The sequence below is a fragment of the Talpa europaea genome (genome assembly GCF_964194135.1).
Source record: "Talpa europaea genome assembly, chromosome: 4".
Taxonomy (NCBI): domain Eukaryota; kingdom Metazoa; phylum Chordata; class Mammalia; order Eulipotyphla; family Talpidae; genus Talpa; species Talpa europaea.
Window position 1 is genome coordinate 96,246,493 of NC_140070.1, and position 27,411 is coordinate 96,273,903.

The following is a 27,411-nucleotide window of genomic DNA, read 5'->3' on the forward strand; positions in this document are numbered from 1 at the left end:
AGTTTACAGTGCTAAAATTATATAGGAGACATTTGAATGGCAGAATTCTAGACTTCCTTTGGATGATCCTGCTGTAATGCATGCTTTAGCGAACTGACTGGTAATTCAAGAGAACTCAAGGAAAAAAGTACAAATTCTCAATTACTTCCTTTGATGCAAGAAGTATTGGGTGAAAGATAAGACAGGTATATGCACATATGTACGTGGGTGGGTGGAGGTAACACATGTAGGGACCAAAAGAGAGTCTATTCTAAGCAACGCACTGGCTTGTGTTCACTGGCCCACCAAGGGCGTGTTGTACACAGGGCCATGTAGCCAGTGATGGGGACCGCTAAGAGTCACGGTGCTGCCAGCACCTGAAAGTCTGGAAGGATTTCAGTCACCTTCCTACGGAGTTGCTCTCGCCTTTCTTCTCTCATTCTTTCCTCTTTCATAAATCTTGTGAATTTCTTCCATGTCTGAAACATGCTCCAGAGAATCTTCCTTTAAGAATAAAAAGGGAAAAAGTGAAACACTAAGGAAAACTTGACTTTCCAACTAAAGTACATGAAAAACTTCACAAAAAAATGATCCTTATGTGCATGAGGCTTTATATAAAAGGTATGAAAATCACAGTTGGGAGTCAAACAGTGAGAAATGCTGTGAAGGAACAAAGCAACAAAAGAGGATGGGAGTGACTAATAGCTCATTTTTATTTTCCATCACTTGGTCAGGGAAACCTTCAGTGAGAAAGTGACATGTGATCCTCTGACACAGCCGTGAGGCACCTCCTCCTCTGGCGGCAGCTGCACTTTGTGCGCAAGACAGGACCAGGACTCAAGGGCTCCAGCAGCCGAAGTACTCAAGGCAGAGATGCTGGAAAACTGCGTGGGGCCTATGCCACAGCTACAGGCACTGAGGCCTGGTGCTTGGATGAATACTGTTTCAAACGCCACGGGTTACCAACCACAAACAGCGGTCTTGAATTTTAGTTGACAAAAGAATAATGTCAACCATGGAAACCAGGGTTCTGGAGGGGTCGCATGCTGAAGCTTAGAGTGTCTGCTGTCATAGGGAGACACGCGCTGGCCTTTTAGGGAAACACAACCACTATCAGTGCCACTGCACTGGGTACTGGGGGTGTAAATGTAAGCAGATAGTCTCTGCCCAAGGAGGCAGTTGACCTGGTGAGCAATCCCCACACAGCAGTGGGGAGCGCCAATGGTGGACATAAACATGGGGTGCTATCTGCTCCGGTGGTGAGGAGCATTAGAGGTTTTTGAAAGATGGTGACTGAACGGAATTTTTGTCAGGCAAGGAAAGGTTTTCCTAGAGTGGTTACTTCTTGAGTAAAGGCAGAGGCAAGAAAAGGTTGGTGTGTGTAAGGAGTAATTATGTATGAGCGGAGTTACATTGTTGAAATGAGTGCAGAGTAAGTAAGTTTATATTTTCACGGTTAGAGGCATAGATGGCATTTATTCTGGCTTCTTTCCTTTAACAAAGTCCTAGAATGCATCTCAGTCCCTGCTAATTTTATGGTTGGTATTGATTGGCTGTTTCTGATTATGTTGGTTTTGATGGTGGAAGTATTACTAGTAAGAAAAACGAAATGGCTTAAGGAATGGAGCTACTTCATTTACTTTCTTCTTTCAGCCACTCAGCCCACCATTCATAACTTCCTGCACTCAGCTATCTGGCCCTCTCCCAGTCCTACATCCCTCACTCTTACCTGCTATTCACACCTTTCTCCTGGTTACACTCCTCCTGCTCTCTGACTTCTACGTTTAATTTCCAGCTGTTCTCTCTAACTCAATGCTCTATCGCCTGGGAGAAATCTTAGATCTTCGGAGATCATCTTTGCCTGCATTTATCTTTCCTTTCTCTGAACTAAAAGGACATGATCACAATCAGTCACTGGTTTGACCTGTTTATAGTATGCAGGAATGCATGTGTGCCTGTCTGTGTGTATATATCTATTTAGTCTGTAATGTTTTCTATTGAATGATGGGGGCCAGGAACCACGTTATTAGTTTTTTCTTGTGCTTGGTGAATAAGTCTTGTGTGTGTATTATGTAATAAGTGTGATTTAAGTCACCAAGGTAAGCATTCCTATCTCAATGTCTACAAACTCCTTGACATTTTGTGTCAACTGTATGTGATGTACTTATGTGCATTTTCCCAGGTGCAGGTACTGACTATCCATACCACCTCAGAGGGGTCTATGCCTCCAAAAAAAAAGAACTACAGAATCAAGGCAGTATCAGAAATATGAGAAGTGCTGGTTCAGCTAAGAGAACTGAGTAAGTGCATAACTGAGTCTAGCTACAGGACTACAAGATAACTACTGATAATGATAGACTTAGGTCTGGAGACATCTCTTAGTCCCCCAAATATAAAATACAGATTTATAAAATTATGAGTCCTTATCTATTTATGAATTATGTCTATTCCATGCCTGGAATAGACATGTAAAATTAAATCTCATATTCTTATTAGGAATTACCTTTCTCAGTGTTACTACAATTTAAAGATTGGGCCTCAGACTAATAGATGGCTCTCCTTCCTTCCCTTTCACCCATAGCTTATCTATATAATATTCTTTAATTCACATAAAATTGAATAAGAATTTGCAATATTTTTTTTAAATTTTTTTTAATTTTTTTTATTTATAGAGGCATGTTTTATTTATTTATTTGTTTGTTTGTTTGTTTTGTTTATAAATGCACTGGGTACAGTCAGAAGCACGGGAGGGTGAGAGAATTCACCAGAGCCAGAGCGGGGAGCAGAGCAGGCAGAAGGACCGAAGTACACTGCTGAGGGGAGCAGCGGGCGGCAGGAGAGGTCTGCGCGCCATGTGGGACCCTCCTCCGGTGGCCGGGGAGCAGCCGGGGATCGAATCGGCGCTGCAGAGGCCGCGGGCAGCTTCGCAACCCAGCGCTCAACCGCTGCACCACCGGGGAGGCCCAGAATTTGCAATATTAAGGTTTAAATGTTAAAGTTCCCTTTAAGAGACCCTGACTTTAAATGATAATGTCACTCACGATAAATCCATCCACTCATTCCTGCACAATATCCACTGCATCCCATGCATTAGGCACTTGTCATCTACAGACAACACAGGAGTGAGCAAGATGTGGCACTTCCACTCTGTTGGCAGGGACAGATGATAAACATGTAAATTATATAGCTTCAGTTCTTCAGTGCCATGAAGAAAACAGGGCAGGTTACTGGAAAGACAGTGATGGAATGTCAGGCTGGTCAGGGATGTGCGTTTGTGCAGAGATCTGGCAATGAGGAGATCCAGGTCTTGTGAAAATGCTGACGCAGGTGTGAGCTTTGAATTCTGTTGGCTAGAAAATATAGCCTGAAGAGACTGAAGCAGGGCGGACAGAGAGGCAAGTGCGAAGAGATGAAGTCTCAGCAATGCTTTTACATCAAAGAGACACTGGCTGAGAATTTCTTAGTGAATCATGGATTCCCATGCTGATTTTATAATTCCAAAATCTGGATAGGGGTACACTATCATACTGTTGTAGTTCACAGTTTACAAATGAGAATGAATTAGAAAAAGAAGAGAGTGGTTTGGAGTCGACCTGACGTGGAATCCGGGTTCTATCATTTCTTTTTTTTTTTTTTTTTATTCTTTTTTTTCTTTTTTAAAAGATTTTTATTTATTTATTTACACAAGAACCGGGGTACAGGCCAGATTCATGGGAGGGTGAGAGGATTCACCAGAGACAGAGTGGGGAACAGAACAGGCAGACTGACTGAAATACACTGCTGAGGGGAGTAGCGGGGGAGACAGGAGAGGTTTGTCGTGCCATGTGGGACCCTCACCGGCCAGCCAGGATCAAACCGGTGCTGCAGAGGCTGCAGACAGCTTCACAGTACGGCACTCAACTGCCTGCACCACCAGGGGAGGCCCTCTATAATTTCTTTGTGTGCCCTGAGCAATCCATTAATTCATGCAAGCATTTCTGCAAGGGCAAGTCTTCTGAACACATTCACTCGTGACTCTTTATTTTAGGACAAAATTAGAACCGATTTTGCTTATATTTTCTAGCCAACAGAATTCAGTACCTGTAAGTTAACAAATGAGCAGATTTTGATGGATTTAGAATCCTGGTGGCAACAAGGTAGAAACACTTTTCTAAAAAATGGAGACACACACACATGCACATACACATAAATGAAAAGAGAGCAACCATAAACGAATCTGAGTGTAGTCAGAAAAGGGGTACGTCTACACCCACACAGCAGTCTTCATACCTTGGAACTTAAAGGCTTATGCCCACTGCATTATGCTATAAGGGATGGCACTTGAAGTACATGATGACAAATTTAGAACATTTCTATCCAAAATGCTTAACTTAGAAAACAAAGGAAAAAAATTACTTATAAGGAATTCCTTGTGCCCCCCCCCAAGAATGCTGCAGTAAGACAGACATTACCGTATTATAAATATCAATATGGCATACAGTGTGAATCCAATTATATAAAGTTCCAAACCAGACAAAACTATAGCTTCTAAGGCTGCATACTTAGGAGGTAAAAACAAACAGAAATGCAAGGAAATGTTCCTCACAAAAGTTGGGAAGGTAGTTTACCTTTGGGAGGGAAGGGCAGGACTTGTGACTGGGAAGGAGCCCCCAGGCCTTGCGGGCACCAGCCCTGTCCTACGATTCAATCTCAGTGGTGCCTTCCGCTTTGTAGAAATTCACTAAGCTGTATGTGTATGATTTACGCAACCGTCTATATTTGTGTTATATTTCACAATAAATGTAAAAAATAGAAACTGAACTTAAAGGATGAATCTATATGACTAATAAAAAATACAGTACGTTTGCTTAGGTTGTATTTCATGTATTCCATCTGCACCATTTATTCTCTTGCCAGTCCCCATGAGGCTGAGAGGACAGGCAGCATCCTCCTCATTTTAAAGATGGAGGTTCTGGAGTTCCAGAGATTTTACTATCTTGCCTTCACCCATGTGATCAGTGTGTAAGCTGGAACAACACCCCTGCCTACTATCTCCAGTGCGCAGCTAGCCTCCACCACATCTTTTCGGACACATTACATGCATGGAACATATTACCAAGCAATTATGTAGTCAGTGAATGAATTTCTTCAGAGCTTAAAACCTCACCTGTTATTATACTCCACAGCAATCTCGTGCTTGCTCTGAGAATCGATGTTGGCCTCCTTGACGATGTTAAACCAGGTCCTGAAGATCTTCTTCTGAAGAAAATGTCTATGTAGTTCTTGTATTTCTATCTCCAAATCAGTCAGGTACTGAGAATGACAGGAATAGAAGTGAGAGAACATCACTGACAAAGAATTAGAGCAAATAGAATAAAAGAGGGAGAGTCGAAACAAACATAAAAAGAGGAACAAAGGGAAAAGGCTAATGTGGCAGCCAAGATAATATCCTCTTGTAATATTAAAAAGTAGTAATGGAACCAAGGGGTAGAAACAATTATAAGACTTGGGGTAAGTTTCTAGTAATTTCAATTAAAATCACTTGAACCATTAAGGGGTAAGAAGCAAGAAATTAGTATAAAAACAAAAGCTGATGCAATGATAGGTTACAGTTTATAGAGATGAACACTGAAAGAAATGTGCTTCAGATTACACACAAACAAAAAACTGATCTGACATTTTTGAATTCCTTTCAAAGCAATGAATTGGATTGACTGTTCAATATTCTTGAGAAAGCATAATGACTATGGACGTTCTGAATTGATTCTAATTTTCTTATGTGGTACTAAGCAGAGTCATTTATTGAAAGCTCCCTTTTCTATGCCCTTACCTGCAGCCAGCTCCGGATGACTTTCCTAAGCAATACTTGGGAATAAAACTGATCAGCCTGGGCTGTCTTCTTAGCCAGACTTTCCTGGCTCTGCAGGAACCAGGTCAGCAGGCATTTCCTCTGTAAGGCCAAAGAGTGATGTTCTTTGGCCACCTGGACATTTTTTTAATGAGAAAAGGAAATTAATTCTTTTATCTTAAATCATTTACCTTGGCAAACAATGCTGTAAACCACACGTAGGCAGTTACCGGAGAATAATCTTTTAGGATATTCGGCCTATGTCCTAAAAGCCTTGACTACTGACCCTATTAAATGCTGGTTTTAGATTCATGTCATGCATAGTCTTTCAATGCTGACTCTCCAAAGACCACAGGGACTTGCTGGTTATTATGGAAATGCCTCCAAGGCCATTATTTCACTTGCAATGAGTTTCAAAGTGGGTGGTTGGCAATATTCTTGGATTGTTCTCCTGGAGCTGGGACAGCAACTCCATAACAAACCTCTCTTTATTATGTTCTTAACCACTGTCTAATTGAAGAAATGCCATTACTTTCAATTAGTTTTCCAGAATGAGCTGTCACCAGCATTGAAATCTAGACATTATCAATAAACCACAAAACCATTTGATAGAAAAATAACATGATAAATTATTTAATGTCTTACCAACTTAAAAGGCTCACAGTATCATTCTATCAAAATAAACACACAACTCAGTTTATAGAAAGCCCTTCTCTCTTAGTGCTCTCCAGACAATTATACATTTTCCTAAGCCTTGTCTAGGCACCTGGCACTGAGTGTGATTGATCCTAGTGAGCCTCTAGGCAGTGATAGTTTTTGGCCAAAATGACCATCACAGGTTGTCTATGTGGCACCCGAGACGAATGACTGTCCTGACTCATCCCAGTCTGGGATCCAAGAGGCTCCAGAAATGCATAACCTTATCCTTTCCCTCCTCTTCATCCTCTAGGAAGCAGAGCCAGGAAGAAAGATTACCAGAAGATTTCTTAAAATTCTAAAGTGGTTAATGGAATAAATGACATAGTATAGGTGAATTTAAGGGAATGAATTAGGGAAAATCCTAATAAGTCTTTTTTAAAAACTGTTATAAATAAGCCAGGGACTGTCTAACTGACCCCTTCTTCCTTCTTAATTTTTTCTCTTCCTGGAAGTCATCTGTGATAGGTGAAGGAGCTATCCGTTCCTCTTTACAGTTCTCTAGAACTTTTGGTTTTATTCTTTTTTTTTTTTTTCAACTGGTGGTTGGCATCTGCACACACCTCTGACTCCTATACAGTCAGACATGCCAGAACTGGGCAGGCTTCTTCAAGGAGGGGCTGCTGAGTTCCATTCTAGCTTTGTATTACCAGGGTCCTTATAACCTTAAGCAAATCAGTTCTCTCTTGGGCTCAGTTCCTTACTTACACAAAAGATGGACAGGACTGTCAATGTTCTAAGAGTCTACTATTTTGCTATCCTAGGCTGAATAATGGTACCTCAGTGATGACCACGTTCTAATTCCTGGATCTTATAAATATCACACCTTATGTGATAAAAAGGATTTTGCAGATGCAATTAAGGATCTCAAAGTGGGGGAGAATGTCCTGGATTATTTGAGAGGGCCTCAAATGTAATCAGAAGGGTCTTTAGAAGGAGGAGTCAGGAAAGACCAGCATCAGTATGAAATATGAGAATGAAAGCAAGAGAAGGATTTAAGGAAGGGGCCATGAATGATGGAGGTGGAAAAAGCAAGGAAACAGATTTTTCTCTTGGGAGCTCCAGAAGGAACTTGCCCTGCTGACACTGAACTTAGCCCAGTAAGTCTGACTTTAAACTCTGACCTTGATAATGAATTTGTGCTGTTTCCAGCCACTAAGTTTGAAGTAAGTTGTTAAAACAGCAATAGGGAACACAAATACTTGTTATTAACTAGTCAAAATGCGGTGCTCAGAAAACCACTAGAAACACCTGACCTGCTTTTTAAAAATGCAGATTCCCTACCAACCCTCACCCCCCCACTCCCTGCCCAGTGCTCCCCCATCAACAACCCAGTTCTGCTGGGAATACCTGGAGGTAGGACCAGAAATGTACAATTTTATAAGTTCTCCAGATGGCTTTATGAAAAGGAAAATTTAGAAATGCTAGTTTTAGATTTGTGTTTTCCTGTTTTATTTTAATTAAGGTTTTCTATAATTGAGTCTAATTATTTTGAGTTCAAATTTCTATTTTTACATTATTATAAATTAAAAAAATTAATTTTGTTATTCACCCATAGATCCTAACTTATTTCTAAATTTTATACCTTTCTTGACTTTACTCAATCAAAAAATAAGGACCCAAAAAAAGAAAAGCTGATAAGAGTGTGAAAGTGAGTCTTTCTACTTCCTGTCTGCTTTTCCTTTGTATATTAATAATTAAAAACAAGGAAACAGATACAATAAAATTAAAACAAAACTGAAGCATTCAATTGGATTGCAAACTATCTGATACAAGTACTTTTCTGGTCGGATACTGTAAATTTCCAGATTTATTCACTCAAAAGCCGGAAGAGTCAATACTCCCATCTCATTACTAGGCAAAAGCCAAAGTAAAACAGCAATGGCCGGGGAAAAGATGGGTCTAGTCCTCCAAATAGGATGGTTCTTTCTATTTGCCTTTACGCCTCCTGTCACAAACTGGCTTCCTCAGCTAGTTTGGTACACTCAATAGTTCTAGAACCCCTGGTAAAGAGGCTGAGAACAAAAAAAACAGGGACGGATTAAACAGTAGGGGAGGGAATTTAGGGAATATAAAAAGAAAAAAAAAGTGAAAATAGGAAGAAAAAAAATGGTGAGTATGTCGCCAGAGTGGAAAAAAAAAAGCCCAAGAGATGCTCACAGAGGTAGAACCTGCAGCATCGCAGAATTCAGCAGATCTCTCCGGAAAGGAAGCAATACTGCTCATCTTCAATCCTGGTTTTCATAATCAAAAACACTAGTCTTTTTACTATCAATCTTCCAAAAATGTCTAAATAAGGATAGTCATAACAGGTATGTATACTGAGCTTATTATTAAAAAGAATTTTAAAGATAACATTTTATCTACTTTGAACTTCCTGATCATTTAGTTGAATGGTCCATTCCATGCAATGGACAAATTTGAATTGCAATGGTGTTTGAGTTCATATATCTGTGTGGTACAGCGAATTACTATCATAGGATTGTACACCCATATTTCTGCATGTGATTTCAGTGTCTCCCAGTAGATTAAGTAGATGGAGCCTCTTTCTCTCCTAAATGACCCTATGGTCCTATGACTTGCTTTGGTCAATGCAATGTAGTGGACATGATATAAGCAGAGGTTTCATATAGGTTCACATAATTTGATATGGCCTCTGTGGGTCTGATATTTGCCAGGTGAAAAGCATGCCCTGATTAACTGCTGGAACCAGAATGAGAGGCTGTGGGAAATCTTGAACCCAATCCTCAAATGCCTGACAGGCATGTGAATGAGAAATAAATGTCTGAGCCATTAATATTTGGGGGCAGTTTGTTGTGCAGCTTTATCACAGCAGAAACCTAAAATGCCTTACAGTGATTATTTTCTCTTTGTTAATTCTTATAGAATTGAGAGAGGCCATTTCTCTTACCTTAGAGGTCTCTAATCAAAATTTGACTTTAGAGTTTTTCCAACCTGATTCAAGTATAGAAGTCTTTCTCTACTTGGAAGACAAAATGTAAACTGTTATCCCCAAATACACACACTCAATTCATTTATCTCTTTGATTTTTAAATTACCAAACAGCTCCCAGAGTCTAACTGGGTATTTATCCTATTTGAAAAGTCCATTTTCTAATTTGGGGGGGTGGGGGCAAGAGTATGACACTGTACCTGCATGTTTTGCTTGCTTTGTATTCTCAATCTCTTCCAAGGCTCCAGACCATTTTTTCTTAGCAAGACCCTTTCATAATGTTCTTTGGCTATTGCTTCCATCTGCTGGTTTCTCTTAATTCTCTTCTGCTTCTCTAGTTCTTTCTGTGGGGAAAAAACAAAGCAACACACACATAAAAATGCCGAGGAGGGATGGAGGGAACAAGATGGTGACAGGAGCTCCTGAACTTTCCTCCTCCCTCAGATGCATTAAATTGTGAAGCTAGACATGGAGAAATTAATTCCTTCTGAAAGCAGTTCAGCAGCTAGCTGAGTGACTGATACATATTGAGCAAAACAGAAAATTCCCACCTAGAAATGGGTAGAAAAAACTAAGACACATTCTTGCCATAAACCACATCCCAGGCTCTGTAATGAGAGGGCAACTTCAACTCCCTGCTTCTCCCTGAGAAGTAAAGGATTTAGACTGCACATTTAGCATCCCAACTTTTGAGACAAAATTCCTGCCTCTGAACATCTAATTCTGAAACACCAAACTCTGAACACTAATGCTTGTGTCTGTGAAACACACAAGATTACAGCAAGGAATCACTTCTTAATGGGTGTGTTAGTACTAGCTTTGCATATGCCCTATCTAGGTCTCAGCTTAGAAGGATCAGGGAAAGAAAAGCCCCCCTCCTAGTCTTTCCCTGAAAGGAGTTTGACTAGATACTTTACAGGCTGCTGTCTGAGAGCCGGGCTTCTAATTCAGTTCCTGTCTGAGGGCTGACTGTGATCCTCCCTAGAGACAGGAAAGCCACTGAACACTTCCCTACCTTTTTCCAGCTTGCTTCAACAATTAAACCAAAAAACACATCAAAACAAAAACAAACAGACAATTATAAATCAGAGACATCCTGCAGGGGAGGAGGAAGGAGAGGGATCAGAGGGAGGGAAGAGCACAGGGGACTGAGGTGATGGTGCACGGGTGCATTGGTGAAGAAAATTCTATGAGGACTAACCTGGTGTGGGAGGGAACCAAACATTGTTTAAAAATGAGCAGTGATGTAAAAAATATATAAAATAAATTAAAAAAAAAACCAATTAAGCCAGATTGTCATCATCTCTCTGGCAGGAGCTTGTGCATACTTCTGATGCCCCAACTTTTGTAGCTGCCACTTAAGAGATAGTTCCTTGGATTGCTTTGCTCTGACAGCCAGTGACGTGTGTCGTCACAAGTCCCGCAGACCACAACAAAGAAGCAATCTTGACATGAACGCAGCAGCATCCCGCCCTGTGGCTCTAAACCTGGGCTCAGTGCAGAGGAAACAAGCAAAAATGTACCTCTCCTAGTTTCTCCCTGGAAGGGGTTTAACTACATTTCAGCTGCTGCCTCTAAGCAGCATCCAATCCATACAGGTGCTGACTATAATCCTGCCCTTGGGACACTGTAGGCTTGGGCATATGCTCAACTACTGGAAGAGACTGAGAACAATGATAGTGATTTGGACAATCACAAATGATTGCGAGACAACCAAGAGCTTGGGCCAGGTTTAACTATAAGGTTCATCTCCTACATGAGACCACTGTCAAGACAGGGAGGAGGGCTGTTTCATCTCATGCACAGAAACCAACACAGGGTGTCAAGGAAAAGAAAGAAACAGGGTAATATGTTTCAATCAAAACCAGTCTTTATGATATGGAGATAAGTGATTTACCCAGGAGTTCAAAATAATGGCCTTAGAGATGCTTGCTGAGTTCAAGACATAAATGCATGAAGAAAAAGAATTTCGACAAGGACAGAGAACCAAGCAGTTATCAAACACAACAAACACAACGTGTTCACACAATGTAGGAGGACAAAATGACACTGAACTGAAAAATTCAACAGAGGGATTCCACAATGAACACTGTGTAAATTATGGTAACAGAACTCTGAAACTTGAAAAAAGGGGAGCAATTCCTCCAATTGTGAGGAAAAGTTAAAAGTTGGTCATAGCCCTATAAGAATTAGGATTATGCACATTCTCAGATTTATTAGTCACTGTCCACAGACATGATTTATGTCTCACCAAGCAACTAAAAAATAAAATAACCAGTTATAATAGCAGTCAGTATTTTCCCTTCAGCATTCATGGAGAACTTAGCAATGCAGACCCTTCCTTTAGATTCTGGGGTAGAGATTTATATGCCACTGCCTTGTTCGAAGTTAAAGACACCTCACTAAAAGTCTAGAAAAACATTCTTACACCAAGTTATTTAAGTGATGAACGATAAGTCAATATACAAGTTAAAGGCATTTGATCATTAAAAGGCCCTTATGCCCCCCTCCAATCTGAAACATTATCACAGATGACAGAAGATCTCATGATGAAAACTGTGGTAATGAAAGGAGAAATCTGCTCAAAATATGAAAGCAGAATTCCTGATTATAGGGAATAAGTATTATATAGAAAGTTTAGAAAATCAGGAAAAATACAGAAAAGGAAACGCCATCTCTCATCCTCCAACCTATAGCTAACATTTTGACATGTTTCTTTTGGGCCCTTTTTATGCTTATTTTAACGTAATTGTAAAATTTTGTGGTGTTCCCCTCTGTTTCACAATAAAATGTGAGTACTTTCCTGCACTGTAAAAAAATAAAAATAAAAAAATAAAAGCTGCTCCCTCCTCTAGGAGGAGAAAGTTAAACCATTCCAGATGATGCACTCAGAACAGATAACCCAACAGAGATATCCTAGCTACCCTAAAGCAGAACTCCACCCCACATAGGCTGCTTGAGAAATAGGACAGAAACTTAATAGTCTACTACACAGATGCCATTTCTTTCTCTTTAATGAAAATAGCCTAAAATAAAGGTGAGAGGAAAAGGATACTACCTAAAAATGGTAAGTGGTAGCAATTGACAACCATTATGAAAGTCACACAGAAAAAGCAGAGATTTCAGACTGCATTCATGCCAGGGGCCTCTAGGTAGTATGAATACAACAACATCGAATTTAAGCTGCTGCTTCTTTATTTCCCATAATTTCACTTCAGGAAAGGGACAGTGGTGTATTACTGATTCTGACAAGCTCCGTAATTGCCTGAGCTTTCGGGGGGGGGGGGGGGAATAAGACCAAGAACACTGTAACATTTCTAATATGGAAGGAGATTTACTCTAAGCTTCTAATCAAAATGATGTATTTCTGGGCAAATTTATCAAGATGAAATATCCATATTCTCTAAAACTGTAAGCCAAAATTACCTTTATAGTCTTTATTTCAGACACTTGAGATGTGGAATTGAATGGCCAGAAATAAAAAATTATGTATAAGAATTTTCTCGTGAGTAGCAAAGGGAAGTCAAGGGCTAAGGAGGAAGGAAAGTAGAAACATCCACTGGGTGTGCCTGTAGCACCCAGACAGCACTTGCGACCTGCGGACAGGAATAGAACACACACCATAACCCTCTGGAGAAGCTCTTTGGCCAAAATAACACTGTTCACAGGCACGGCTAAGTTATGGTGTAACTATCTTCTTAGAATTACATTTCTACGGCTGGTGTTGTAAGTTCCAAAGGAAATTTTTGGATGGATTTGGGGAAAATAACATTTTTTAAAGTTTGCTTTACCATGAGAAAACAGAAAAATATTTAATAAATTAGAGATCTGTTTGAGTAAAACTTGTAAGCATATTTCCTCCCTTAATTAAGGATTCCCCAATAGAACCGACTGTATTTTGTTGTTATTCCCACGTTTTCCATTACCTTGTATACAATATGTCTGTAATAAGACCTGCAAGGTTTTCTGGGAGGACCACATGAAACGATGCAGACTGCTGTGAGACAGCATTTTGTTCACTTAGGCTAAACATGGATACAAAATCACAATTTGTTAATGGCATACCAAAATCTGACTCATTCGAATGTGTACCTATAATCAGTCAATTCTGCTTTGGAAGATCAGGAATTATAGCAACAATTAAGAGTAAAGGGCTTCCCCTAACTCTCTGGCCTCTGTCCATTTACGCACTCTCCTCTCCCCCCTTTCCTTTTGCTCTTGACTATATCTCCACTTATGCAGTCCTGTAACTTACACATTTTGGTCTCTCATATCACAAATTTCTCCCAAACTACTGGCTAATCAATAAGCAAATATGTGCTGCTATCTCTCATCTTTAAAAAACAAAACAAAACCCCCAGTCACCAACAAACAAAATCCTTCTTTGATCCAATGTGGTCCCTATCTGTAGTAATGGTCCCTGCTTCTTTGCCTCTCATGTTCTCCTCCACTCACTGGAATGGAGCTCCTTTCCCAGCATTCCACAGAAAACACTCTTGTCTAGGTCACAAATAACCTCCATGTTGCCAAATCAAAGAGTTTGTCTGTCCTTTTTAAATACCACATAAGCTAGTAAGGTAACTAATGCTGAAATTTTGGTGAATTGCTTGAGGCCAAGGGTGAGTCAGGATGAGAGGGTAGACCTCCTGGGGGTCTCAGTCCTCAGGGACTTCCCACCTTTTTGCCAGTTTTTGCTCCAGAAATCCTACCAGGCTCTCACAGACAGGATTAGGAAGATAATCCCAAGTAAATAATAAGTAAAATAATCCCAGGTAAAGTTCCCACCATGGCTCTGGCTGGGGAGAGGAATAGAAGGTATTATAAAATCTGCTCAGGTCATTCTCCCTTAGGAGACAAAAGGTTCCATCTGTAAGCAGGACCATCTGTGGGCACCAGTGGAATACACTACAGCTGAGGGAGGGAACTTGACTTAGACCCATCCCCCCATCACAGGGAAGGATTTTAAGGTTACAGACTGAAAGTGGTAGATACTGAAAGAAGGGCATGAAGGGGAAGGGAAGAACTCCACCCTTGAAGCAGTAGAAATTCTTGTGAATATCTAATGCTTTGTACTCCACAGACTGAAACTAAATCAAAACTTTAGAGAATGACCCCCGTCATTCACACTAACAAACCTCCATAATAATAGTGCAGTATAACCTGGAGAGCTGTAAGAGACAGACTCTCTGGGGAGCAACACAAAGGGAAGACAAAAAGCCAACACAGGAGACAAAAACAGAGTCGATAGAGAACTGGAGTCTGTGATGCCCATAACAACAAGTCTCAACATGGTAGCCATAGCAACAACATATGTCCTACTAGAAGCTAGATTAACATAAATCTCCATACTAAAGTCCTACTTATCTCAGTTGTATTACCCTGTACAACATGGTTTTCAACAAGAAATAGCGTCTGAAAAGATAAATCAATCATCAGAACAAGACTAGATATGGCAGAGATGTTAGAACTATCAGAGAGAGAATTTTAAATAACTATTAAAGGTTCTAATGGATAAGAGAGTCATCATTAAAGATCAGGGAGGTAGTTTTAGCAGGTATGGAAGCAATGATAAAGATTTAAATGAAACTGACTTCTGTGTCCCTTTGACATGCCCCATCCTCATTTTTTGAGTATTTAACTTTCTGACACTATTCATCTTATATTTTCACTATCTCAACCCTAGAATCAACATTTCTCCAAGCTGCCCTGGTTCTAAATGGTACTTGGAAAGCAAGACCTGAGCAGTGAGGGTGCTTATTGCTACTAAGGTATCATCATTTCTAATGTATACTAAGCCATGTATACATACCTATCTATATTTATTTCTGTATCTATATAGATATATTAATTTAGGTATGAGTTCATACTTAGATGAAGTAAACAGGTGTCAATCTTAAAAGCTTCCACTGACCCAAGATAGCAAATCTGAATAACAAAATAGATTTTATAACTCAAAGTTTAAATAAATATATATATAAGTGCATTGATATAAATGATTAAATAAATGAGTGGAGGAAGAGAAATAAGTCTACCTCACAAAACAATTCCAAATACTATATATTAGACACTCCTCCCTTCAAGAGTCAGAGCTAAACATTCAACTCTTCCCTGCTTTGAGAGTTGTCTGGACTTAATGAATGACCTTTAAAGAATAGAGCATGCAAAGGGAAGAGGAGACACGTCACAGAGGAGGTACTTGTCTTCTGATACTGAGACCATGGCCTTAATCAAGTAATCAAGGTTAACATCACCAGAGATAAGTCATCCTGGGATAAGTCATATATCTGCTATGAGATTGGGAGAGTATTTTACTTAGGGAGTATTCTTTAAAAAACAAAAACAAACTGTAACCCCAGAATACTTATAAGAAAAACATCAGACCAACACAAATTGAGGGACATTCTATAAAATGCTTTGCCAGTGCCTCTCAAAATTAACAAGGTCATGAAAAACAAGGCAAGACTAAGTGCTATGGTCTGGTCTGCATGTGTCAAAAATTCACATGTTGAAATTCTAATGCTCCAATGTGACAGTATAAGGGGGGGGGGTGGCGCTTTGAGAGGTACTTAGATGGAGCCCTCATGAATAGAAAGTGCTGCTAGAAGAGACTCCAGAGAACAGAACTCCTTAACCCCTTCCATCATGTGAGGACACAGCGAGAACTTGGCAGACTACCACCCAGAAGAGGGTTTTCACCAGAATTTGACCATGATAGCATCCCAATATTTGACCTCCAACCTTCAGAATTGTGAGAAATAAATTTGTGCTGTTTACAAGATACCCTGTATTTTGTTACAGCAGCTTCAACAGACTAAGATACTAAGAAACTATGACATGTTTTAAAGGAAATATACTTCAGTCCATAAAGGGGCACCTACCCCAATCTTGGGTGAAGAGGAAAGTGAGGTGCAGTAGGAAAGGCTAATGTAGAAGTCATGTTTGAGTTAAGATCTGAAGAATATGCAGGTTTTCACAAAGGTAGAGAAAAAAGAATGAAGGTGAGGGAAAAGTGTTCTAGACAGAAGTTCTGGGGACGGGAAGGTGTGCAAGGTCACAGTATTACACACAATAAACTTCAAGAAAGAGGTGACTTGCCCAAATAGATACTACTGACCATTTTCTTCAGTTTCTTCTCTTGTCGCTTTTTCTCAAGTTGAGCTTCCTTTTCTTCTGCCTCCTTTTTCTGACGCTCTTCTTCTAGGGCTTTTAACTGGGCCTGATCAAGATTAAAATTCGTAGAAATGAGAACCTCAATTTTTACAGAAATGAGAGCTATACTAAGAAAAATCAAGCATCTACCAACATACCTATCCCGTTCTGGAAGAAGCCTACATTTGCAATAAAAGTAGGAAACCTGACCAACGGTGGTCAGTTGTGCAACTTAAAATCTTATCTAGAAGAATCCTAGTCTACTTAGGAGAAGGTAAGACTAAACATGAATAAGATCATTAATTTTTCATCATAAAAGAATTACTTTTTAGTTCTTATTTTCACCTGAGAAGTATTAAGCCCCAACTATATACAATATGGGAAAATTTTTTTTTTCCCTTTCACTTCACCAAGCCAACCAACCAACCAAACAAAAAACAACCCAACGCCAAACTGTTGGCATATTTACTTTTTCTTAATAGGTGCAAAATTTACATTTGACAGTCTAGGTCAAAATTTACAAAGTATCAGGTTGGACATCAATCTATAATACAAATCTTCCAATTTGTTAGCTCCCTTCAATTCTTCCTTCCTGCTACACTTAGGATGATGAAGATGTTTTCCCCCTTTATTTTTCTAAAATTGTCATAGAGAGTTCAGGTCAGCAGGCAAAAAGCTATTTTCAAAGTTGGTCTAACTCTGTTGTCATAAGAGAGCTAAACAAGCAAGTTTTCATGTTTTAACAAAGACCTATACAACTCCTTTTTCTTGCCTCAGTTTGCATTCTTGATTTATTACCAATTTCTCCTCTTCTTGTTTTTTCTTCCTCTCTGCCAAGATCCGCCTACGTTCAGCTCGCTGAGCTGCTCTCTCTTCCATGGCTAGAAAATAGTAACAGAGTTACAGTATCAAAGATATAAGGAATATTGAAAAAGAAATTTCTCCATTTTACAGTAAAAATTGTTATTGTTAGGATTTTCTTATAAGTTGAGTGTTCACAATTTCAGAAATATACGTAGCTACACATACATGTCTATATACATGTCCGTATATATCATATGTATTTATTTAAATATGTAAATATATAAATATATTAAATACAGCTATATAAGATATAGATACTTATACCCCTATAAATTAAAGAACTATAATCTCATCCTCACTAATGATGATCAATTTTCAAATAAATTATGTTTTTGGTTACATTTCTATCAGAAAAACTGATTACTGGTTTAAATAAGATAATGTATCTAGATGATACTTGTAGTAAATAAAACTTAGACTCCAGGCTTTTAATTTGATGCTCCTGTAACACATGTAGAAAACTTTAATTACATCTAAAAAATATTTTGATAATAGTCACTTCTCAAATCCCATTAAGTTTGTTAATTTTTCCTAAGTCACTATACATATGTCTGTATATGTAACAACAACAACAAACAAACTAAAGTTTGGGGTCACAATGAATACATTTTAAACTAGTTTTAAGGGCTGTATATCCAGATGGGCAGGAAATGGAATTGTACTAGGCATTTGGAGAACTGGCATCTGAACAAATTTGAGTGTCAGACTCCTGTTCTTGACAGTCTATTAAATATCGATCCAAAAGAAGCAAATGTGCAAGATGGTCTGATAATATGACTCTGTCATCAGTCGGGGCTTTCATAGGAAGAGGGGCATGGGTGGGAGGAGTATCAAGTTCTGCTCACCTAAGTCAGCCAATAATTACTTTCAATTCTTTGTGCCATGTTATAGAGAAGAAAATGTAAGTCCAAGTTTTAGGAATTAGTAAACAAAAAACTCGCCAGGCTATTTCTTGCAGATATTAAGTGTCTGCTTTGCTGGAAAAAGAATCGTGGGGGTGCCAGAGAGAGTGGGAATGAGACCGTCTTTAAGGAGGCTGAAATAGACTAGAGGATTAAAGTGAAAGAGTCCTAAGCAGAGTCTCTGGTCATAGGTCCTTTTCCCATCTTTTCTACAGCTACATGAAGGACTACTTGAAAATAGACTGGGGTTCTGAGATATGCTAACTCCTTGATCAAATAGTAATTTGAACTGGGCATTTTCCAATCATCCTCAGAGATGGAAAAAGATGGCATAAGCTGATGTCCTGGAAGTTAATGCAAAGACTGCCAGTCTCTCCATTAGTAGGAACTGAGCAGGGACAGTGTCCTTCAAGTGACATCATTTCTTGTAAGAACAGAGATCTTGCCACAAGTGAAAAATCAGATTTATAAACCACAATATAATTGTCAAAGTACCTAGCACATATTACAAACATGTATACTTTGTGACTATAGCAATGAGAACAATTAACAAATTCAGAAGATGAGTTGTAAAGATGTTTCAAAGCATTATTTGATACAAAAAGGGATTTCTACTAGGTGCATCAAAAAAGCTATTAAAATGTCTGGCATATATTTCATTACTAAAAGCCTATGACCAAGACACAACTCATTCAAAATGATATAATAATGATGTAAATTGCTACAAACTGATCAATACTTGTATATTAACAAAGCACAATGATAGGTGATTATTTTCAGTGTTTATCCTTAGCAGTTTCTCTGAGTTTTCTCATTTGTGTTATTGTTCCATTTTGTTTCTACAATCCAAATCTCAAATTTTAGAAAAATGACACCTTTCAGAAACGTGTGTGTGTGTGTGTGTGTGTGTGTGTGTGTATGTTGGCTGAGAAGGCCAAAAAGTTTGGCAAAAGGGGTAGGAAAAAAGTCTTGTTTCTCTCTGGTAATTCCATTCCTCATGTGTTTACCCATCTCAAGTCTGACAAGGCTCTGCCAAGTCTCAAACCAAAGAGTTGCCAGAATTCAGTCCCAGCTACTCAAAGAGGGAAGACAAACACTGCCAGGCCACCCCCAAGACAGCCCTGCCTTTCAGTATGGGATGGGGTGCCATCAGCTGCCTTGGGTTCCTTCTGGATCCAGAAAGAGAATTTCGGGAGTCACTTCCACTGCCTTCAGTCCCAGGGGAAGTAACAGGCGAACTGGGGAGAAAAAAGCAAAAGAATTCAGACCATAACCAGATTTCTTCAAAGCCCTTTCACCGGAGAAACTCAGAGTTTTCATTAATCCTCACTCTCAGAGATAACTGTACACTATCACACACATTTTATAAAACTGATATAAAGAAGCAGGGAAAGTTGGTTGGCCTGTGTTTACAATGGGAGACAGGTGGTCTAACTCTCCTGAAGTACTTCAAACCAATAGTTACGACCCCTCCATATCCTACGCTTTATCACACATATTATTATGTCTCTGAAACTTTCTTAAATGGCTCTTGAGAAACTTGGACTCTTATTCCAGGGGCAAAGATGTTTACTTTTATCTAAAACAACTACAAATTTAAGCTAGGTAATTGGCCAGCCCAGGGGTGGTTCTATTTGGACCTGATATTTGTTCCACCTGGCTTCTCAGAACTAATATCATCAGAAAATCAGCAATCTAATTGGAGCAAGCAAACCTTTACTGGTATAATAATAGAACTCCTCAGACAAAGACAAGCACAACAATGGTAGCCACTTGCCACTTGTATCTGGCATGAGCAAATCACATTTGCTTTAAGGATTCGCAATAAAAGGGGAGATTATGAAATCTGGAAGGCAGGCAAGAGAACCTCCCAGAGCTTCTTTACCAAAAAAAGGAGAAACCCCTAATAAAGAGTCCAAAGAATGTTGTGATACAATGGACATACTTTGGAAGTAATTGAGGGGTTCTTTTTGGTTCTTCTTCTCTGGGGTTTGATAATAGGCGGCCCTGTGCCTCTGTGACTGCTGCAGCACGCTCAGCTGCCCACCGAGCCTCTGCCAACCGCTGGCTTTCCTTCAATTCCAGAATTGTTTTCTGTTGTTCCTGAAGTTTCTTCTTTTGTTTTTCAATCAGCTGTTGCTGGAAGATATGGCGATTGTGGAAATGACCCATGCAAATAGGTTCTGATTTCTGACTGGTAGTTCTGAGTTTCTCACTGCTGCCAGGCTGTTGGGAGGGCTCAACATCCAGGGTCTCGTGCTGCTTATTGTCAGATGTGTTCTGAGGGACATTTTGGAGGGGAACCTGTACGCTGCTCTTTGTTGGTCGTCCCAATGGAGGGCTGAGCATAAAATCATTGCATTCTGATGGAGGCTTTTCCCACAAATGGGACATGGCAGTCACCTGAGAGAAGAGGAACACATTATAGCTTAGCCAGTTAAAAGGCTATGCTGATGAGCTCCAACTCCATCTAGTCAGCACTGTTCTCTTCAAACAAGTGCACCCCAGAATTGCCCTGTGTTCCTGGCCTGGCTACCTCAGAAGCACTGGTCTTAGCTCTGTGAGTCACTCTTAGCCTGTGCAGTTCCACTCACCGTGCAAGCTGGGTGGGAGGGTGGTTATAGCTGTTCTCAGCATTGCTGTGGGTCAGGACATTTGCAAGAAGAAAAATGTGCTCTTATCAATTTCTAATTTGGACAGTATTTTATTTGTGAATTAGGTAAGATCACTCCAGATATATATTATAGGAGTTTAAATCTGTATGAATTAACTTTGAAATTTGCAGAGAATCAAAAATTTTTTTCTTAAAAATACTTGAAAACTAAGGAATCCTTTTACAGATCAATAATAGCTCTGTTCTTTCAATGACTCTCCTGCTACTGGAAAATTAACCATAGGGTGTTCAGTTATTTCAGGGCCAAGGCCTAAATTAAAGCTTACAACTTCCAGTTATTCACAAATAATTTGGGGGAAGTATTTGCAAGCCCAGAATTATAGGCAAATATCTGTATTACTCAAGAATAATGTTATCTAATAACATTTTGTCTTAGCATATGGTTTAATCATTTTTAAAAACTCTATCATATAAATCTCATTTAAGAGAGACCGAGGTATTCAACTATAAGCTCTATACAGAAGGGAAGAGAACAGAATTCTTAACCAGAAAACTTATCCTGGCCAAAATAATGTCATAGTTAAAATGTCTCTTTTAAGAATGGTTTGATTCCATGGTCTAGGATCTGACCAGTTTTTGATTCTGCCATCTGCAGTGGCATAAGGAGAGAAATACTATGAACTATTTTCTATCTTAGAAACTTCTAGCTTTAATGAGGTGCTATACTGAGGTACTCAAAAAATATTTTCATGATGATGGAAATATTTTCTATAGACTCAGTTAAAGTGAGAGAAGTGATATATTGAAATTCGGACAAGTTGCATATTTTTAAAAATAACCTCCTATTTCAAAAATGTTGGTGGACATTTATTCATGAGAATGAACACCTGCTTAAGTAATTTAGTGTCAAGCAGGGTATATGTTTTAGGCCATTTTAGACTCTGTGGTGGTACTACATTATTACCCCAGCAAGACTAAAAGCCTTGAATACAGGAACAAGATTTCCTTTGGATCATGTTAACTTCTTAAGGTAAAAATAAGAGAATGAAAGAAAAGCTTAATGATACAGGCTGTACTTAATGGGATAGGACTGACCATTCTGGTTTAATTGAAGAAAATCACCAACTAGCTAAGTGATAATTTTGAAAAAAATTCAAGGTATATGTGTTTCTGGTACATGAGTTCCTATGATTGTATAATTAATGAGCACCTGACTAAAGATTTTATATTTTCATTTGTTCATATTATATTCAATACTCTGGAAAAGACCAGACTTTAACTTGTAACCTATGGAGTCTATTATAGCCCTTTATTTTCATTTGCTCTATTTTTTACAATATTATCCTTTCTTGATAAAACTATTTGCTCTCAATTTCAGCAATTTAGAGGCTTTTTTCTTTAGCTTAATACATGTAATAATTTTTCTATTTTATGTAAGTAAAAAAAAATACTTCCTGCTGACTTTTTTTTTTCATATAAAGCTAACAACAGTAGACCTTTGTAAGGTAAAAACTTCCACACAGCTATTTCCTAAGATAGAATATTTGCTTGACTCTCAATGGAAACAAAATTATCTAACTGACATAAAATATAGGTGGAGAAATTGCCTTTATTTAGGGGAAGAGAACAAAATGTTACATAAATCCCAAGAAGGATCCTCACGATCCCCCTTTGCTGGGATACTACGCTTAAATTAAAACCACCCTGCTTGCTAGTAGTAATGAGGATAAACAGCAAGACTGGAGAAACTCTACTGCCCAATTTAACTTCACAAGTCTGAGTTAAGTACTTAACAGTATCATGTGAAAGGATGGAAGGTCTAGGATAGAGGTGAGGGCATAGAGGACCTTCTCCAAAAGGCTTTTCAAACAAGGTAAGTATAATAGTGAAAGGAAAAACTGATAGGATTGATTTTATAAAAAGCTAACTGTGTATACTAAATACCATATATAAAACAAAAAGATAAGTGACCAAAAAAATCGCAAGGTATATAATAATAAAAGCATCACATCTTCGAAAATATAAAAAGCTCCAGTAAACAAGAAAAAAAATATACAATCATGTAGAAAAGTTACAAGGGGCACCAGGAAACAAGTCACTATATATCTATCTTTCCATATCTATTGTCATATATATATGTAAATGGACAATACCCTCCCTGATAATCAAGGAAATGCAAATTATGAATCAATAATAAAATTGAAAATATTTTACCTGTCAACTTGGCAAAAATAAACATATGTCATCAGGTAGGAAAACAGGTACTTCTTTGGTACAGCCTTTCTGGAAGGGCGACTTGGCAATAGCCTTTAAAATGTGCATTCTGGACCTCCCCAGTGGCGCAGCGGTTGAGCGCTGGGTTGCAAGGCTGCCTGCAGCCTCTGCAGCGCCGGTTTGATACCCGGCTGCTCCCTGGCCACCGGAGGAGGGTCCCACATGGCGCACAGACCTCTCCTGCTGCCTGCTGCTCCCCTCAGCAGTGTACTTTGGTCCTTCTGCCTGCTCTGCTCCCTGCTCTGGCTCTGGTGAATTCTCTCGCCCCCCACTGTGCTTCTGACTGTACCCAATGCTTGTATAAATGAATAAATAAATCTTAAAAAAATAAATAAAATGTGCATTCTATTTTCAAGGATTTATCCTAAATAAAGCATTATGGATATGTGCAAAGATTTAGCCACAAGGATGTTCACTGAAGCTTTGTTTACAAACATCTTAAATGTTCGCCAAAGGAGAGAAGGTAATAACATGGTAGCTTATGGTTTATGACAGTGTCATGCAACCATAACAAAATGATGCACAGAATGGCAGTCTTTAATCAGAAGCTGTTCATCAGCTTCGTCTGTGAAACTTAAATTTAAATACAGGTGCCCCACACCCAGAAAATCTGATTTAGAAGGTCTGATTCTGCAGTATACACTCAGTTGTGAATTACTGGTATGGAAGCAGATTTGGTAACATGGAGAATTCTCATGTTACATTGTGAAGATGTAAAAAAAAATTAGAAAAAATGACAATTATATTTTTAAGAAACAAACATGGGGGCCTCCTTGGTGGCACAAGGGGTTAAGAAGCTATCAGCAGCCACTGTAGCACGAGTTCGATTCCCGGCTAGGGAGTTAACCCACATGGCCCAGCAGACTCTCCTGTTTCGCCCGCTGCTCCCCTTAGCAGTGTATTTCAGTGGATCCACCTATTCTGCTCCCCACTCTGTCTCTGGTGAATCCTCTCACCACCCCAACCCACCCCCACCTCTGGCCTACACTCCAGTTCTTGTATGCATAAATAAATCTTTAGAAAAAAAAAGAAACAAACATAGCTTTCCTTTTTCAGTACTGTAGTAGACTAGTTATCCTCAATGGCTTGGCTGAAGAAAATTTAAAAACTGAATGAAATATTAAAGAGGAAAAAATTGCATATGTTTGAGTAAAGACTGGGTGGCTACACAACAACATATTATCAGTGGTTATCACCAGCTGATGTATTTATAAGCTATTTTTCTTTTTAAAGTAATTTTCTTCTACTAAACTGCTACAATTAAGACATGATTTTTCTCACTAGAAAAATAAAAAAACTTAAACAACCCCTTCTTCTAAGCCACAAGCTCATTTAGAAAGGAAGTGTCTGATGATCAAATCATAGGAGTTCAAGAGTTGTGAACAATGCTTTATATATCTGTTCCTGAGCCTTTCACTTATTTAAAATTCCTTCTCTATATTATGTCCCTACCAAGTTTCAAGTATACTAAAGTTTAGATGTGCTTATAAAAGCCCAAGATTCAGGTCAAGAAAATAAACACTGCCTGAAAAAGAAACCTTTGTGCATTTATAGCCCCTCCCATCCTTTGGACAGACTAGGCAAGGCAGCTGGACAAAGGCTATCACACCCTAGGCTATACAAGAGCAAAGCTAAAATGCAAGTGTTTATTAAGGCAGAAGAACAAGTAAAGGAAAAACCGTACCTCTCCATTTCTTATAGGTGGATCCACTGTGGATGTTGCCTCCTCAAGTATACAGAAGCCCGATGACCCATTTGCACTGAGTTTCCCCAGTGATGCTGCCTTCAGCAGCTCATTCATTTTTTTCCTGGTTTCTTCCTTTGCTAGAGTTAGCTCTCTCTTTAGGATCTCTGCGCGATGCCAACGCTGCCATTCCGCAAAGCGCTGTCGGAGAACTTGTTTCCGGTTATACTCAGTGGCCAGTTGTTGTTTTCTAAGCAACAAAGCACTTCCATTAAAAAAGGGGAATCATTTATAGGTTGATAGTAAAAATGAAACAAATCTAAAGGAGTCCCAGAAATGCTCCATTTTATCCTTTTAGTTAAGGTAATAAAATACCCCACTGTACAGGGCTTTCTCTTAGAAGGCATTGATACCTGAAGACATTACCTCAGAAAAAGTCATATTCAATTTTTTTATTATAACAAAATTGTTTTTGAGAGCTTTTGGGAGGGAAGAAGCAAAAAAGCAAAGGTATATAAATACGGATACATGAAGGAAGAAGTTAGTTATGCTAAGAAATCTAAGGAAGACAGAGGTTTGGGGAGAAGAGAGGAACAAGACAAGTGAATGATCAATAATTCGGTACAAGACTTTTAAAAGTCAACGTCAAATTATGAAGGTGGATATTGCCAAAGAAGGGCTTGATAAGGGAAAGGATCTCTAAAAACAAACACTCACTTACTAAACCCATAAACAGAATGAATGAAAGAACTGCCTTCTGAAAACACTTGCTAAACACTAGACATGTGTAAAAGGCAAAGACAAGGCTCTCGCTCTCATGGAACTCACCCAGAGTCTACGGAGGGATAAGGTTCATTCTCTCCTACAGAAGTGTCCCTTTTGATTCCTGGGAATTTCATGAACATTAGGAGACATGACTGAGTGGAGTCAGGAACTGCCAACTACATTCCCTTCCTATTGGAATCTCCATTGGAACCACTTTGATGGCAGCCAGTAGAAACTTCAAGCATACAGGTCCTCGGTCTAACTGTAAGTTGATAATTCTGGCCCTGAAGAATTGAGCTAGAGAGTTTGGAACTTATGTCCCATCAGGGGTCAGTTTTGAGGTTAAAACCTTAATGTTCAGATGCGTGCTTGATTTTATCTTGTCAAAGATGACTTGAATAAGTTCTCTATAATACTATTTGCATATTTATTTCTGTTAAACATATAACGCTTAACTGTCCTCATGGACTCTTTGGGGTCATATAAAAAGTGATAAAGTTCTTAAGTCAAGGAGCTAGGAGAACATTTCTAGAGTTCTTTAATGTTTAAGTGACTTTTAAATATTTTTGATAGCCACTACATTAAAAATTTTACCCTGTGATTCAATACACAAGTTTATGTGTGTATGTATGTATGAAACAAATGCATATCAAACTGAAGCAAGGGCCTCCCCAGTGGCGCAGCGGTTGAGCGCTGGGTTGCGAAGCTGCCCGCAGCCTCTGCAGCGCCGGTTTGATCCCCGACTGCCAGGCAAGGGTTCCACATAGCACGCAGACCTCTCCTGCTGCCTGCTGCTCCCCTCAGCAGTGTACTTCAGTCCTTCTGCCTGCTCTGCTCCCTGCTCTGGCTCTGGTGAATTCTCTCACCCTCCCACGCTTCTGACTGTACCCAGTGCTTGTATAAATAAATAAATAAATCTTAAAAAAAAAAAAAAGAAAAACATTAAAAAAAACCTGAAGCAAAACTTTTACCAAACAATATTTGACCTTACTAACAGAGATGTACTCTGGTAAAGTTCATCTTGAGCCTGACTGATTTCAGGACCTAAAGATGGATTAAAATTCTTAGTTTGAAAAAGACTACTATTTATATTTAACATGGTAAGTTTTATGCTATGTATCTTTTAACAGGATTAAAAATAAAGGTAAATAGAAATTTAAAAAAAGACTGCTTTGAATCACAGAATTTAACCTATCAGAGGAGGTGGATGAAACAACCAATTCGTGAGAGTAGAGTCAATTGAAATAGTGGTTTTTATGATAATCACTAACAGCAACTCTGACTGCAGCATATTTTATTATATTTAATTGCTTCTTTATAATGCATTAATGGTTGGCACTCAATAAACAAATACTTGGTGATTGACCAACTGATGGATTTTGTAATAAAAACATACATGGCAATAAAGATAAATATATATGCACACATATATAGCATTTTACTTTGATGCAAATAAGAAACTGAATAACCTTGAAATAAAAATTTAGAAGAAATAAGAGAAGTTAAGTCAGGTAGCAACATAGGTAAGGACAAAGGCCCACAAACATCAATGTATAAATAGTGAAACAAATGAAAATCCCTAGAACACTTTACTTAGGTAATGGACAATCATAAATTTCCACAGGATAGACGATGTATATTGTTCTAATGTGAAATTCAATTTTCATCACTCTGCTCAGGAAGGGGGAGTATGAAATTTACCTGT

At 38.9% G+C, this 27,411-nt stretch overlaps 1 protein-coding gene across 2 annotated transcripts in view; it reads right to left on the minus strand.

Moving 5' to 3' along the window:
• Window positions 1-338: 338 nt before the first annotated feature.
• The window catches only part of CCDC191 (coiled-coil domain containing 191), a gene marked incomplete at both ends in the record, with an annotated part of 63,135 nt that continues 36,062 nt past the window's right edge, over window positions 339-27,411 (minus strand). For both annotated transcript variants that reach the window (XM_084231709.1, XM_084231708.1), the window contains 9 exons: window positions 339-483; window positions 5,126-5,271; window positions 5,789-5,941; window positions 9,655-9,798; window positions 16,569-16,670; window positions 17,402-17,484; window positions 19,495-19,607; window positions 20,315-20,772; window positions 24,942-25,191. In XM_084231709.1, coding sequence (XP_084087835.1) covers window positions 339-483; window positions 5,126-5,271; window positions 5,789-5,941; window positions 9,655-9,798; window positions 16,569-16,670; window positions 17,402-17,484; window positions 19,495-19,607; window positions 20,315-20,772; window positions 24,942-25,191 — 1,594 coding nt within the window. The remainder of the gene's footprint in view (window positions 484-5,125; window positions 5,272-5,788; window positions 5,942-9,654; window positions 9,799-16,568; window positions 16,671-17,401; window positions 17,485-19,494; window positions 19,608-20,314; window positions 20,773-24,941; window positions 25,192-27,411) is intronic.